At 56.3% G+C, this 14313-nt stretch overlaps 2 protein-coding genes across 9 annotated transcripts; one reads left to right on the top strand and one right to left on the bottom strand.

The window, feature by feature from the left end:
* The first annotated feature begins 393 nt into the window (after positions 1-393).
* FCHSD1 (FCH and double SH3 domains 1) lies at positions 394-9713 on the top strand. Of its 4 annotated transcripts, none has more exons than XM_046665884.1 (20): positions 394-485; positions 749-846; positions 1466-1511; positions 1904-1971; positions 2297-2453; positions 2540-2676; positions 2775-2838; positions 3678-3806; positions 4272-4394; positions 4565-4660; positions 5094-5219; positions 5512-5727; positions 5920-6081; positions 6693-6821; positions 6900-6983; positions 7155-7272; positions 7408-7628; positions 8409-8496; positions 9309-9436; positions 9572-9713. In XM_046665884.1, exons 1-20 carry the CDS (start codon positions 465-467, stop codon positions 9635-9637), a joined length of 2277 nt encoding a protein of 758 aa, XP_046521840.1. In that variant the 5' UTR covers positions 394-464; the 3' UTR covers positions 9638-9713. The 4 variants fall into 4 exon arrangements, with proteins under 4 accessions (XP_046521840.1, XP_046521841.1, XP_046521843.1 ...); XM_046665885.1 differs by having other exon boundaries at positions 9381-9436; XM_046665887.1 differs by having other exon boundaries at positions 395-485; positions 5623-5727; positions 9381-9436.
* A 638-nt stretch (positions 9714-10351) lies between these two features.
* On the bottom strand, positions 10352-14262 carry RELL2 (RELT like 2). Of its 5 annotated transcripts, none has more exons than XM_046665893.1 (7): positions 12793-13422; positions 12329-12394; positions 12168-12234; positions 11534-11719; positions 10889-11261; positions 10728-10761; positions 10352-10480 (listed from the first exon to the last, which is right to left on the bottom strand). In XM_046665893.1, the coding sequence occupies exons 1-6, from the start codon at positions 12974-12976 to the stop codon at positions 10729-10731; spliced, it is 909 nt and encodes a 302-aa protein (XP_046521849.1). In that variant the 5' UTR covers positions 12977-13422; the 3' UTR covers positions 10352-10480; position 10728. The 5 variants fall into 5 exon arrangements, 4 of the variants coding, with proteins under 4 accessions (XP_046521849.1, XP_046521848.1, XP_046521846.1 ...); XM_046665892.1 differs by lacking the exon at positions 10352-10480 and adding an exon at positions 13459-14262 and having other exon boundaries at positions 10630-10761; positions 12793-13032; XM_046665890.1 differs by lacking the exon at positions 10352-10480 and adding an exon at positions 13459-14262 and having other exon boundaries at positions 10630-10761; positions 12793-13276.
* Positions 14263-14313: the final 51 nt, after the last annotated feature.

Below are 14313 nucleotides of genomic sequence, written 5' to 3' on the forward strand. Positions count from 1 at the left end.
AGTGGGAATTGGGAAAGGTCTGGGACCAGCCTTCTCTCCCTGGTCAGACGCATCTTCGCTCAGGCATCCAGTGACAGATTGAGTTCCTCGCCATTCTTCACTCTTCGCGCCGGAACAGAAGATCTGCATATGTAAATACATGATTAGAAATAATTACGAGCTGAGTCAGCGGCTCCACTAGAAATAGAACCCAGGCGTCTTGACTCACAAACCTGGGGTTCCCCCTACCTCCCAGCGGACGCGGCGTCCAGCCGGCGGCCCCGACCCTTTCCGGGGCATTTGCAGCAATAACAGAGGTTTACGTAGTTTCTCGGCGGCCCCCTGGCGCTTCGCCGCCGGGCGCGCACTGCGACCAGACGTGGGCGGGGCGAGGGCGGAGCCGGGCCGGGTCCGAGGCGGGGCCTAGTCGTGGGCGGGGCTTCTTCGAGTTCCGGAGTCGAGTTGCTGCTTGGGCCAGAGCGGAGATGCAGCCGCCGCCCCGAAAAGTGAGCTTCATCTGGGAATGGGGACTCCTGGCGGGCTAGGGCAGGGGAGGGGGCTAAGGGGGCACCAGATCCGCGGTGGGGGACAAGGAGTGGGAAAGAGTCAGGGCCCAGCCCAGAAGTAACCGAGGAAACAGCCCAGCCACTCCCTGGCCCCGCCCCCTCACGGCTCCCTGGCTCCCTGCGCGGAGTGTTTTTCGGGTCTCCGCGCGGGAGCGGGGGTGGGGGGGGGGGGTGGGGTCTTCATCCTCTTCTTATCCCTATAGGTGAAGCCGGCCCAGGAAGTGAAGCTTCGCTTCCTGGAGCAGCTGAACATCCTTCAGACCCGGCAGCAGAGGGAGGCGGATCTGCTGGAGGACATCAGGTAGCCCCTGACCCCCGCGACTCCCTCCACAAACCCCCACCTTCGCGGTCGCGCGCTGCATCTCTCCTCCGACATACAGCGTCGGGGCGGGGCGGCAGGGGGTGGGGCTGGGGGGCGAGAGACGAAGAGCTTTCCAGCCCATCCGTTCACAGCCCTCAGCCTAGGCCTGCCTCCCCAGATACCAAATAGGAATTATGACCTCTCCCACTCCAACACACACAAACACACGGGGTATCTCCTTCAAACTCGTTGACTCCATACCACTGCTTCCACCTCCACAATCAAGCTTAGGGCAGAATCCCCCCTCCCTCTTCTAGACCTGTTGGAAGGCTGGCGGACACTGTACCCAGGCCCCCCATCAGTCCTCACCTCCAAGCCCACAGATGGTTCTCCATGGGTGGGGAGGATCCCGCTGAGGCTCTGAGCAATGAGGTGAGGTTGTCCTTTGTTGCGGCTGCCCGAGGTGATCTCAAGGACTCTGTCTTCAGTCTCATTCCCTCATGGTGTAGTCACACTTTAGGCCTGGCTTCCCTCTTCCTCCTGCCCAGGCTGAGGAGAGGATTGAGGGTGGGAGAAGGGGACCAAACAGTAACAACACCCCACCCCCTAATCTCCACAGATCCTACAGCAAGCAGAGGGCAGCCATTGAACGAGAGTATGGGCAGGTATGGGATGCCTTTCTCTGGACCTTCCCTTTTGTTCTACACTACCAGCAGTGTCCCTCCACACATACCCCTCTTCTGGTCAAGTGCAAATTTGTAGAGTCAGGCAGATTTGTGTCAAATCTCTGCTGTGCTACTTTTTAGCTTTGTGACCTTGGGAAGTTATTTAGCCATTCTTGGCCTCAGTTTCTTTCTCTATGAAATGGTAATAATAATAATTGTACCTTCATGTAGGGTTGTTGTAAAGATGGAATAAGTTAATGTATGTAAAGCACTTAGCAAAGTGAGTGGCACATAATATGCATCCAGTGAATGGCATTATTATACTTTGATCCCATATTCTCCCAGTTGGGAAGTTTGAACGGGAACTGGGTCTGTGATGGCTTTCCCACCAGGCACTCCAGAAACTGGCTGGGCCATTCCTGAAGAGAGAAGGGCAGCGGAGTGGGGAGATGGACAGCAGGCGAGTCCCATGAAGGAGGGGGGCAAGTGGCCAAGAAGGGACGAGGAGCTCGACCCCAGAACCTATGGGGATGAGGGCCCAGTGGTGGGGGAGGGCACGTGAGCTCGAGGTAGAGCTGACACAGCAGCGGGAGAGAAGCTGACCCGGCAAGGACACTGTGGGTAGGGGGTGGAGGGCATGAGTGATCCTTGTGGCTGAGCTAATGGGCTGATCGATTGATGGGCTCCTAGACGAGGGGGGATGGGAAAGCACTCTGTCTCCCATGGTGTTTGGGGCAGGGCTGGGGGTCTCATGAAGCTTTAGAGTGCTCCCCTCCTCAACATAGACATTCTCTGGGGAGAGGCAGGATGGTGTTTGGTGCCTGGCGCTGCCTGCTGGATGCCACCGTGGCTGGGGGCCAAGCCCGGCTCCAGGCGTCCGACCGATACCGTGACCTGGCAGGGGGCACAGGGCGGAGTGCCAAGGAGCAGGTGCTTAGGAAGGTATGGCTCAGTGGATGGGATGAAGGAAGGGCTGGCTTGGGGCTGGAGGTGGTCTGTGTTAGGACATTGTGTGTCTATACCCCTAGGGAGCGGAGAACCTCCAGAGAGCGCAGGCCGAGGTGCTGCAGTCTGTCAGGGAGCTGAGCCGAAGTCGGAAGCTGTATGGGCAGCGGGAACGCGTGTGGGCCTTGGCACAGGAGAAGGCGGCTGATGTCCAGGCCAGGTGGGGTCATGGGGAGTTAGGAAGCCTGGGTGAGGGTCGGGGTGGAGCCGAGGCACCAAGGCTGGTCCTGACCCCACTCCACTTCCTCTCCTGCACAGGCTGAACCGAAGTGACCATGGGCTCTTCCACACCAGGACCAGCCTCCAGAAACTCAGCACTAAGGTTTGGGGGTTGCAGGCATGAGTAGGAGGCAGGAAAGAGGTGGGCAGAGTAGTTTAGTGCTTTGGAACCCAGGGGCATAAGTCTGAGAGACTGGGTTGAATCGAGGCTCCCCTGCTTCCTAAATGTGTAACCTTGGTTAACTAACTGGATCTCTCTGAGCCTCATTTTCTTCATCTATAAAATGGAAATAGTACTTTTCTTCTTCATTCCTTTAATATGCATTTATTGAGGACTTCTGTGTATGGGCACTGCTCTAAACACTGGGATGCAGTGGAGAACACTACCAATGGAGTTGCTGCTCTCACAGCCTGATGAGGGGAGACAGATAGTAAATAAACAAATAAATAATTAGAGTAAATGAAAATAAAACAAAGTGCTATGATAAAGGGTAACAGGAGTGTAATTTAGAGAGAAAGCCGCTCTGAGCAGGTGACCTGAGTGTTAAGGAGCCAGCCAAAGATCTAGGGGAAGAACGTTCCGGGGAGAGGAAATGGTGAGTGCAGAGGCTCTGAGTGGGAACTTTGTAGGCTCAGGGAACTGAGAGAAGGCCAGTGTGGCTGGAGCACTGTGAGCAAAGGGCCGAGCACTGTGAAAAGAGGTCAGAGAGGTTGCAGGGGGCAGCTTATGTTGGACCTGGTAGACCACAGTAAGGAGCAGTTGGGATTTTATTTTAAATGTATGCAGATACCACTAGAGGATTTTGAGCAGGAGTTGTATGTAAAATTTTCAGTGTAGTGCCAGGCATCTCAATAATGTGAGAATCCATTCTGGATCTGGGTTGACCTTGGAAGGACCCCAAGGGTCCAGGGCTCCCTTTTGACACTCTTTTCCCCTCCTAGCTGTCCGCTCAGTCAGCCCAGTACTCCCAGCAGCTGCGAGTGGCCCGCAATGAGTACCTGCTCAACTTGGCAGCCACAAATGCCCACCTTGACCACTACTACCAGGAGGAACTGCCGACCCTGCTCAAGGCCAGTCCCAGCCCAGATACCTGTGCTTCTCAACAACAAGGGGGGAGGGCTTCTCCCTGCTTCCCACCACTATGAGGCTGGGCGGTGCTAGGGAACTAGCCTGCTTAGGGTGGGGAGAAGATGCATACTTGGGTTCTGGTTCTGATTCTGCTTCAAGCTGGCTGCATGACATTGTGCAGGACACTTAACCCCTCTGAACTCCAGATTCCTCATCAGGGATAACCTCTGCTCTACCTACTTTATAAGACTAATGGGGCTCAAGGGAGAGAATGGATGTGAAAGTGCTTTTTAAACTGCTAAGTGCTTTGTACACAAGGGCCTATTATTAGAAGCAATATAATGTCTTATTCCTTCCGTCTTTCCCATACTTCATGCCTATCACCCATCCAAACCTGGACAGAGACACTGCTTTGCAGTAGAGGCCTAGGGGGTGGCCAGGTGTCAGTGTCTTAGGTTTCTCTCCAGGCCCTGGTCAGCGAGCTGTTGGAACACTTGAGGGACCCCCTCACCTTACTGAGCCGCACTGATCTGGAAGCTGCAGAGACGGCCCTGGAGCATGCCCACCGCGGGGGGCAGGCAACCTCCCAGGTGAGGGCTGTGCCCTGTAAGAGCTCCCCAGAGATCCTTTTTACCTTTCTCCCCTAACACAGACCACCCACTGCATGTCTGCCCTTTTCCTTCTCACCTTTCTTCCATGAGAGGCTGGGGACAGACTTGGAGAGGAAGCCAGTGAGTGACTGACTTTTTCCAACCCCCAGGTAAGCTGGGAGGAGGATCTGAAGCTCTTTCTTCAGGAGCCTGGAGTATTTTCCCCCACACCACCTCAGCAGTTTCAGCCAGCAGGGACGGATCAGGTGAGACCTCCCTGCTCGTTGGAACCAGGCCAAATGTAAAGGGGACTGTGGTTTAGGCCTCCTCCCCCATTATCTTTGCCCTGATATTGACTTAGCAGCTGTTAAACTGTGGAGAGGGTGTTTCAGAACTCCAGTTCACTGCCCTCCCACCAGGACACAAATTAACACACTTCATTCCACCTTTCTGTCCCTTCAGTGACTATCCTCTTCATTCCACCTCTGTCTCTCCACCCAGATCCCATTCCTGGGACTCTCTGTGTCTGTGTGTCCACATGGACACACACCTGTGTCCATGGACATAAGTGTGTGCCCCACCTCTTTGTCTCTGTCCCTGGAGGTCAGGACAGAGAGAGGAAAACAAAGAGGGAACTGGAGGGAAGAGGGGTAGAGAAGGAGCAGCATCAGGCCCTTCTCACATTACCCCGGTCATCAGGTGTGTGTCCTGGAGCTGGAGGGGGGCGCAGGAAGCATGCCTGGGGAGAGCAGCCTGGAGAAAGAGATTCAGCGCTGGACGAGCCGAGCTGCCCGTGACTACAAGATCCAGAACCACGGGCATCGGGTGAGGTGGGGGGTGCAGAGGTCGTGGGTGGGCAAGAAGAGCTGAGAGCTAGGGATCCTGGAGTCACTGGGGATGTCTTGGGACTGCAGGCAGGAGGGGAGGGAAAGACATTTTAAGCCAACAGTGTGGTACAGTGGTTTAGAGCACAGCTTTTGGAGTTAGACCCACCTGGGTGCAAATCCTGCTCTGTTACTTCCAGTTATGTAACCATGAGTAAGGCAGTGACTTAACCTCTCTGGACCTCAGTTTCCTCGTCATTAAAGTGGGGCTAATGATAGCACCCTCCTCATAGGGAAGATTAAACGACATAATTCGTGTGAAGCAACTAGCAAAGTGCAGGTCCACAGTAAGTAGTGTCCCCATAGTATCTCCACCCACCCCTGTCCTCTGCCTTCCCAACCAGGTGCTGCAGCGGCTGGAGCAGAGGCGGCAGCAGGCTACGGAGCGAGAGGCTCCAGGCATAGAACAGCGGTTGCAGGAAGTGAGGGAGAGCATCAGGCGGGCACAGGTGAGGTAAAGCCCTGGGGGATAGGGCCACTGAGATCCCACCTCCTCAGGCAACACTCCCCTCCACTCCTCTGTCTCATGACGAGGAGGGGGGAGGCAGGAAGTAGAGAGTGGACGTATTTGGGGAGGCTCCACTCACCTCCCAAAGGCAGGCCCAGCCATAGCCTTGATTGAGCCCTCTTCCCCATGCCAGGTGAGCCAGGTGAAGGGGGCTGCCCGGCTGGCCCTGCTGCAGGGGGCTGGCCTAGATGTGCAGCACTGGCTGAAGCCAGCCATGACCCAGGCTCAGGATGAGGTGGAGCAGGAGCGACGGCTCAGTGAGGCTCGGCTGTCCCAGAGGGACCTCTCTCCCACGGTAAGCCCCCTCCACTGCCTACCCATACACACCCTGGAGGGTAAAACTCCTCAGTGGAAGGCAGACCCTGTAAAGTGGGAATCCCAACAGTACCTAACTCAGAGGATGGTTGTGAGGCGTAAATGAAATCATTTAAGTGTAATTCTTTGCATCGTTTGTAGCATATAGAGTCCTCAACAAACTTTTATAATGAAAATAGGATGCTGGTTATGAACTGAGGTTCTAGGAGCAAGACTGTAAGGGTTCAAGTACTAGCCACTCGCTTACTAGTTGTGTGATCTTGGAAAGTGACTTAACCGTTCTGAGCCTTAGTTTCCTCATAAGTAAAATGAGGTTAATAGTTATGCAAAATAACCCTGGGTTAGTATACATCATATGTGACATACATAAGATACTTAGCATTGTGCCTGGCACACAGTAAGCACAAACACTGTGAGTCTGCCGTTATTGGTAGTGTTACCCTGCTCCGTGGTGATTTTGCTTGTGATACATGGTGAACTACCTTGGAGGAGGATCTGCTGCATTCTTTAAGGGTAGGATGGAGGAGTGGGAGACACAATGGATGCTTGAGAGCAGGCCCTGCAATGATGTCTGTTCTCTGCCCCCTTCAGGCTGAGGATGCTGAGCTCTCTGACTTTGAGGAATGTGAGGAGACAGGGGAGCTCTTTGAGGAGCCCGCCCCCCCAGCCCTTGCCACCAGGCCCCTCCCCTGTCCGGCACATGTTGTGTTTGGCTATCAGGTGTGAATGGGGGTGGGGACCTCAGATGGGCAGGGATGGGGGACAGCCAAGTCCTGAATCCTTCCTTGTGGGGCCCAGGCAGGGCGTGAGGACGAGCTGACCATCACAGAGGGCGAGTGGCTGGAGGTCATAGAGGAGGGAGATGCTGACGAATGGGTTAAGGTGGGTATGGACCCGGGGCTTTGACCTTGACAGGGGAGAGGGAGGCAGGAGGGACTTCTCTGTGGCCTGCAAGGACCCAGCCAGGCAAAGCTAGAACCCTGTGTGGAGGAGGGCCAGGGCTGTGGACTGCTGAGGCAAGTCTGCTGTCTCTTCACATTGCTGGGTGAGCAGGCTCGGAACCAGCATGGCGAGGTAGGCTTTGTCCCTGAGCGGTATCTCAACTTCCCGGACTTCTCCTTCCCTGAGAGCGGCCATGACAGCGAGAATCCCTCGGGGGCAGAACCCACAGGTAGGAAAGGGAAATTCTGGGTCAGGGGACCCTAGGTATGGAAAAGAGTTACTGAGTAGTTGTTGCCCTGGGTGTCATGGTCCTGAGCACCACCACCCACCACCTCCCCTCCCCTTCTCTCCTGGGCTTCGGCAGCGTTCCTAGCCCGCGCCCTGTACAGCTACGCAGGACAGAGCGCAGAGGAGCTGAGCTTCCCTGAGGGGGCGCTCATCCGTCTGCTGCCCCGGGCCCAGGATGGAGTGGATGACGGCTTCTGGAGGGGAGAATTTGGGGGCCATGTTGGGGTCTTCCCCTCTCTGCTGGTTGAGGAGCTGCTTGGCCCTCCAGGGCCATCTGAACTCTCAGATCCTGAACAGGTGAGGCTTTCTTCTCTCTGGGTCCGCCAGGCATCTCTGGGTTGACCCTTCTACCGTAGTGAGGTCCCAGATTCATCTTAATCCCCCCTCCCCTCTCCAGGTTTACCTCCTATAGAGGCTTGAGCCTCCCCATCTCCTTTGGCTGGGTAAAGAAAAGGGAAACTAAGGCAGTCTTCATTAAGAGTTTGGTGGAGAGAGCTGGGTAGATCTGAGTTCAGATTCCTATTGCATTATGTTGGGCAGGCATTTAATCTCTGGGCTTATTTCTTCATGTGTAAAACAGGGATAATAATACTCACTTCTTCAGGCTACCTATTCTGATCAGAGGTAATGGAGGTCAAGCCCTGAGCACAGTGGCCCACAGGAAGTGCTTTCACATAGGGTACCTATTGTTGTAATGCAGCAGGAAGAACAGAGGAGTGAGAGCCAGGAGACCTGGGCCAGGACTCTCCACTAACTGGCTCCATGATTTCGAATAGATGGCTTAACCTGAATCTCATCTCTAACATAGGAATCATAAAAATCCCCACCTCACAGGGTGGTAGTGAGGAATGAATGAATTAGTGCATTTGAAGTGCTAGCAGAATGTCTGGGACATAGCAAGTGCCAATACATATTGGCTGTTAAAATGTGTATCAGCTACAACCCACCCAGATACAAGCATTTGGCCACTGTCTGTACTGGGGAGAGATGGGACAGGAATTGAAGATGGGATGAGAGGAAAAGCTGGTGAAACCTTCCTACATGCTAGGAATAACTCTGTGTCCCCCTCATCCCCAGATGCTGCCATCCCCTTCTCCTCCCAGCTTCTCCCCTCCTGCACCCACCTCTGCCTTGGAGGGGCCCCCTGCACCTGTCCTACCTGGGGGTGAGTAGAGGGAATTGGGGGCTCTGGGAGGGGAAGAGACAGGAAGGAGGAGGAAGCTTGGGACTCCTGGGTTACACTTGGCTCTTCTGCCTGCCCTTGAGAACCTCCTCCGTTAGGCTCACTGAAGCATGATGGTGGGAAGAGTTTGGGCTTTGGAGCCAGGCCCACTGTTCAGACTCCACTCTGTGACTTCCTAGTGTGTGATTTGGGGTGGGATGTTTAACCTGTCTGGGTCTTTACAAATTGGGAAAGGACCCTACCTCATTGAGTTGTTGTGAGAGTTAAAAAGATGTCTGTAAAGTGTCCAGCATTGTGCCTGGCACAGAGCAAGCATGCAAGTAATAGCTGTTTTCTCATTATTATTATTATTTAAAAAATTAGCTTTTCCCACAGGGTTCCCAATATACTTCCTCTACTCTTAGTGTTCTTGAATCCTGCAAACAGCTCAGTATGTGCCATCATTTTCCTTCTTGGAATGTCCCCCTTATCTAAAACCTTTGGGTACTTTGACTTTCTTCACTGAGCCTCCCTCCCTGACCCTGGAGACTCCTTGCATTTTCTGCACCCCCCTCTCCAGCACCCGTAGTTCACTTTGCATGATTTAGCATTCATTCATTCATCATGTTTGTTGGTGTTTCGTTATTGGGCTCCTGACAGCCCCTGGCAGTTGGGCATGCTGTGGATCAGACCTTCCTTTCTCTGGTACCTTGAACAGGGCTGATTATACAGCAGGTGCCCAATAAGTGTTGAGTAGTGACTGATGGATTGATGGGCCAGGTTGCTGACTATTTCTTAATTCAACAAATATTTAGAGAGTGCCACTGTCCTAAGTGCTGGAGATAACAGCAGTGAACAAAACAGCCTGAAGACTGACTTTTTTCCAGACCAAGACCTGGACTGCCCTGGACCCCTGGACATGATGGCGCCTCGACTCAGGCCGGTAAGGGCCCCTCCTTGAAGGAGATTGTGTGGAGAGGGGTCATTCCAACTGGTCCTGTTTTGTCTGCGGGGCTGAAGGAACGGACTGGGTATCTCCAAGGGAGACCTGTGGAGCACTGACTGTGTGTCCCTACAGATGCGTCCACCGCCTCCCCCACCAGCCAAAGCCCCGGATCCTGGCCACCCAGATCCCCTCACCTGAAGCCAGGGGATCTCTGCCCCCCAGTGATGCTGCCGCCCCTATCTCCACGCTGTCAGAGAACACCCCCTCAATGATCCAGAGTGACACAGCCAAAAGCAGGAATCTTCCCCATTTCCACTCTCACTTCCAGGAGTAGAAACTTCCCCTCTCCCCATTTCTGGGGCTAGAACCCACTCCTTTTCCCCCATCGTGCTCCTGCCATTTCTAGGGCTGGAACTACTCCTTTCTCTTCTGCCACCACCCATCTCTAAGGTGGTGAAATGTCCTGAAATCTCTGGGGCTGGAACCCATCCCTCAAAGTCTTGAGTGGCTCCGGCCCATCTGTGTATGCACCCTGGCTCTGTGTCCCACCCCACTCCAGATGCCAGGGCCACTGGGTTGGGTGCTGGGACAGGGGTGGGCCTGTCAGAAGGAGCTGGAGCCAGTATGCAAAGCAGCTGTAATGGTCTGAGCGGATTTATTGACAGTGAATAAAGGGCACGAAGCCCAAGCCAGAGCCTAGGCCTCTTGTGCCAACAGGGCAGGGGACTAAGGTGCTATTGCTTTAGTGGCCTACCAAGGGCAGGGGCCTACTCCCAGCCGCCATGCTCTAACATATGGAGCTAGGTGATGGGGAAGGTGGGTCAGGTGGCCTGTTGGCAGGCAGGGGATGGGAAGAGACTGAGGGCCGGGCGTGGGGGGAACCTCTCCCGAGGTCCCTCTGCCTGAGACCGTGCAACTCCAGGTGGAAGTAAGGCTGGTCCCTCAGCTGGGGGGCAGGGCTGTCGAGTGGAGAGGAGGGGCTTCATGCCCACCCACCCCGGCCCTGCCAGCTGGTAGTCCATCAGCGCAATGAGAAGGAGGCTTGGAGGAGAGGAAGGGTAACAGTGTTGCCTCCTATTCAAACTGTGTCCCAGCTTTTCCCCAGGGGTTGCAGGACCTTCCCTATTCCCTGGAGCACATGCCCACTCCCCACCACCAAACCAAGGAACTTATAGCAAAGGCTAAGCCTATAGTTTACCCTGGGTATACAGGGAGCCAATGGGCTCAGGTAGCTTAAGTAGGGGGTGGGAGGATGAAATTATCTGACTTGGGGCCCGGGCAGACTCACCTCACACACCCCCTGCTCCCCGTGGTGGGGACACCTGAGAGAGAGAGGAGGGGTCAACAGTAGGAAAACAGGACGTGGGTTATATTAGTGCCCCCAAGAGTAGGGGACAATAAGAGCTGAGCACACCACAGCCCACCATAGCCCTGGCCATGTCTTCATACCTGGTGATCTGAGGTGTCCAGTTTGCTTGGCTGTCCATTTGACTCTTGACTGGCCAGCCCTGGGCTTGGGCCCCTCCCTCCAGCCCCCACTGTTGGCTCTGCAGAGGCTCCAGGGTCCCCCTCAAGTGCACGAGGGACAAGGCTGTCCCTGAATCCTCCATTCTGCACTGGTGGACTGGTGATGGCTGGGGGCTGTGGCCTCTCAGGAGGCAGGCTCTCAATGGCGGGCATCCCTGCCCTGGCATGCCCTCCCCCAGACCCCTGACCACCCCCTGGGTCCTGCCCCCCACCAGACCCCCAGCTCCTGTCCGTGGGGGAGCCATCACGATGCTCATGTAGCCCGTAGCGCTTCTCAATGTGTGTCACCCGGAACCTGGGAGGGGAGGGAACACTGGGGCTTAGGACCACAACTCAGAGGCTGCTTGGCCCTTCCCTCCAACCAGGAATATTCTGGGTTTGATGGCCATTTCCCTCTGGCCTAGGGCAGGGGAGGCCTCATCAGATTGTGGGGCACATTGTGCAGCCTGACTCCTGCTGTAGCTCACAGTCCAGGAAGAAAGAGTCAGCGCCAACCTTTGGAGTCAGGTGCCTGATCATTGGGGCCCGCACCTCAACCTCCCTTTCCCTGGGGTACTCTGTCCCCACCTGCCCACAGAGAACACGGTGGTTTCCCCAGGCCGGGGGCGGCTCTTTCCTTCCTTGGAGCGTCCCTGACGGACAAGTGGAGGCCTCTTGTTGCGGCTGCAATGGATGCAAGGGGCTGAAGAGCCCAGGTGCACTGTGTGATGATGGGAGGGGGCTCCATCCGTCAGGCTGGAGCTGGCATCCACGCTGGACAATAGGGAGGAAGGGAGAGAAGGGGTGATATTCCCATTTCCCCTCCTGTTCCATTTTCTCCTGTCCTTTCAGTGTGCTTCTTAAACCCCCAGATGCTCCACTTTCCCCAGGGTCCAACATTCTTTTCTTGTCTTATTCTAATAAACTCAATATTAAGATGTTATCGACCATGTGTTCTGCCTGGCAGGGCTGTTTGCTAAAGAGGGCCGTGCTTAAGCCAAAGGAGTGGCACAAGGGGTGAATGTTAGGCTTGATGACATCCAGATGGGAGATAGGGTTTTAAGGACTCAGGACTTCTACAAAACTTTTTTCCTATAGGTTGGCCAGCCTTGCTCTCCTCTGCCGACCCCAGACATGCAAGGGGACTTGGTGAGGATTGTGTTGGAGGAGAGGGTACTCTCCAAGGCAAGCTAAGTCTCATAAGCCCTTGTTTCCAGCTCACCTGGACAGCTGCACTGTCCCTTCTCCTTCACTATCCCCCAGCATCTCCTTCAAGGCCTCAGCATTGGCTGAGGGGAGAAGGAAAAGAGGGAGTCAGTGGAGGTGGAGGTCAGGGCAAGAGAAAGTCAAGGATAGGGGAGCAAGGGGCTAGCCTACACGCACCTTCATTTTGGATGATGCAGCGAACAATCCTCTCTACTGTGTCCTCATTCATGTCATCGTCCTCAGCTGAAGGATGAAAGAGGTTGGCAAGGAAGCAGGAAATGAGTCAGCTTTGCAGGGACATTACCTGGTGGCTTCTGTGACTTATTGCTCAAGACATACCTCTTTACCTATGTGCCATCATGCTGAACGTTAGCATTTCAGGGGCCAGGGCAGAAAAGATATGGAAATCAATGGGAGCCCAAGACTGCCATCAGTGGGCCCTTCCCACCAATGCTGCCTTCTCTAGCCTTGCTTTCAGGGTGGTGTCACCCCCACTTACTGACTCAAGAAGGCATCACTAGGCCTACTGAAGGCTTGGTCGGGATTTGGCCTAGGTCTGTTGGCCAGGAAAGCAGAAGGGGGTGTGGGGAGATGGGTAAGGGATAAAGGTGACTGAGCCAGGTTCTAGGCTCCTCACTCACGGGGCTGGAGCTGGGCGTCGTCAGGCTCCGAGCCCCTCGAGGTGCGGCATCGGTACCCCTTCTTCTTGAGCACGTGGCAGATCATGAAGCCTACGAGGCCCATAAGGAAGAAGACCAGCACAAGCAGGAAGAGCATGTACAGCCCATGTTGGGGCGGCTCCAGGTCAGGCTGTGGTTCCGACATGAGGCCCTGGGGGGCGAGCGCGGGCCAGGGCGCCTCCTGGGGTTAGGGGGCTGCAGCTAGGGATGGGGGGATGGGGGTGACAGGAATGCCGTCCTCAAGATCCGAAATGAGCAAGCCTCCCAGGTCCGGCCCCACCCCCTACCCAACCAAGGAGCTGTCCGTGCCAGGGGTGCTGGTCCGGGCCAGGGGTGCCAGACGGAGGCTGCGCAAGCCCTCTTCCACGACCCTGGTCCCGCTTCCCCGACGCCCAGGGGGTTCCCCTTTCCAGCTTGTCCTGCGCTTCCGTCCCTCCCAAGGACACTGCAGAGCGAGATGGGACGGAATTCTCAGGCGGCCGGCGCAAGAATCACACCTGAGTCAGCGTCCGCACCTCCTCCGCGCCGGCCTGAGTCAGGCCTCTGCAGCCCCCTCCCCTGCCTGTACTCCCGCGCACACCCCTCCCTTTGATTCCTCCCATCCTGACCGCTTGGCCCACCCGGTACCGGTGGTTTGGTTGTGGCTCCGGCTCCGGCTTGGGTTCCGGCTCCAGGGGCGTCCTAGTCCGGCTCAGGGCCCCCGACGCCCTCCCGGCGTTCATCCCTTGCTTCCTCCCCCTCCCCCCTTCGCCGCCTCACCGGCTCCGGACTGCGGCTGCAGATACCGGTGCCGCGGCAGGCGGGGGGAGGGAAGGATGGAGAGGGATGCGGGCTGGTTGGGAGCGGCGGCAGGCTCTGGACAACTCTGGCCCTGGGAAGGGGAGGAGATCGGGGGCGCCGCAGCCGCCCTGGTTCCCAAATACCCTCGCCCGTCGCCGGTCCGGGACCAGGGGGCGGAGCGCAGGTGTGCGGGGCGGAGAGCTAGAGCCTTGCGCGCTTGTGAGCGCAAATGTGGTGCGCGCGTGACTGCGCCGGGCCCCCCCGGGGGACTGTGCGGCGCTGAGTCTGGGTCCGGGTCCGGGTGGGGAGGACAGGCAGTCAGGCAAGAATGCTCTCCACTGATCTATCCGGCACGCCTGGCGCGGCTTCCGCCCGCAGAGGCCCAAGCGGGTGGATAGGCTGGAATCTTCCCAGCGGGCCGGAGGAAGGCCGCTTTGTGCACCCGACAGGGACAGCGTGGCCGGTTCTCCGGAGCCACCTAGAGAGGTGACCACGGCCTGCGCCCCGTTTGGGGCAAATGGCTGGATGAGATGGCTCGGCTTCCCGAGGATTTGACCCCCGCCCGGAAGGAAATGGCCCTCGCATCCTAGGACCAATGCAACCTGTCCTGTGCCCAAACCCAGACGCTCACGCCTCAGAACCTAGAAGGGCGAAGCAAGGCGAGGGGCGGAACTCCGCAGGGGGCGTGGTCTGGGCGTGGTC

This window comes from Equus quagga, chromosome 7 (genome assembly GCF_021613505.1).
Source record: "Equus quagga isolate Etosha38 chromosome 7, UCLA_HA_Equagga_1.0, whole genome shotgun sequence".
NCBI classification, from domain to species: domain Eukaryota; kingdom Metazoa; phylum Chordata; class Mammalia; order Perissodactyla; family Equidae; genus Equus; species Equus quagga.

What these genes read in the sequence shown, in the direction of transcription:
- FCHSD1 (XM_046665884.1), top strand. Translation starts at nt 465, where the DNA reads ATGCAGCCGCCGCCCCGAAAA. An exon ending in TGCAGCCGCCGCCCCGAAAA is followed by an intron (nt 486 to 748) that starts GTGAGCTTCATC and finishes TTATCCCTATAG; the next exon opens with GTGAAGCCGGCCCAGGAAGT. An exon ending in ATGCTGACGAATGGGTTAAG is followed by an intron (nt 6,984 to 7,154) that starts GTGGGTATGGAC and finishes CTGGGTGAGCAG; the next exon opens with GCTCGGAACCAGCATGGCGA.
- RELL2 (XM_046665893.1), bottom strand. Translation starts at nt 12,976, where the DNA reads ATGTCGGAACCACAGCCTGACCTGGAGCCGCCCCAACATGGGCTGTAC. An exon ending in CTGCATCATCCAAAATGAAG is followed by an intron (nt 12,235 to 12,328) that starts GTGCGTGTAGGC and finishes TTCTCCCCTCAG; the next exon opens with CCAATGCTGAGGCCTTGAAG. An exon ending in ACCGTGTTCTCTGTGGGCAG is followed by an intron (nt 11,262 to 11,533) that starts GTGGGGACAGAG and finishes CTCCCCTCCCAG; the next exon opens with GTTCCGGGTGACACACATTG.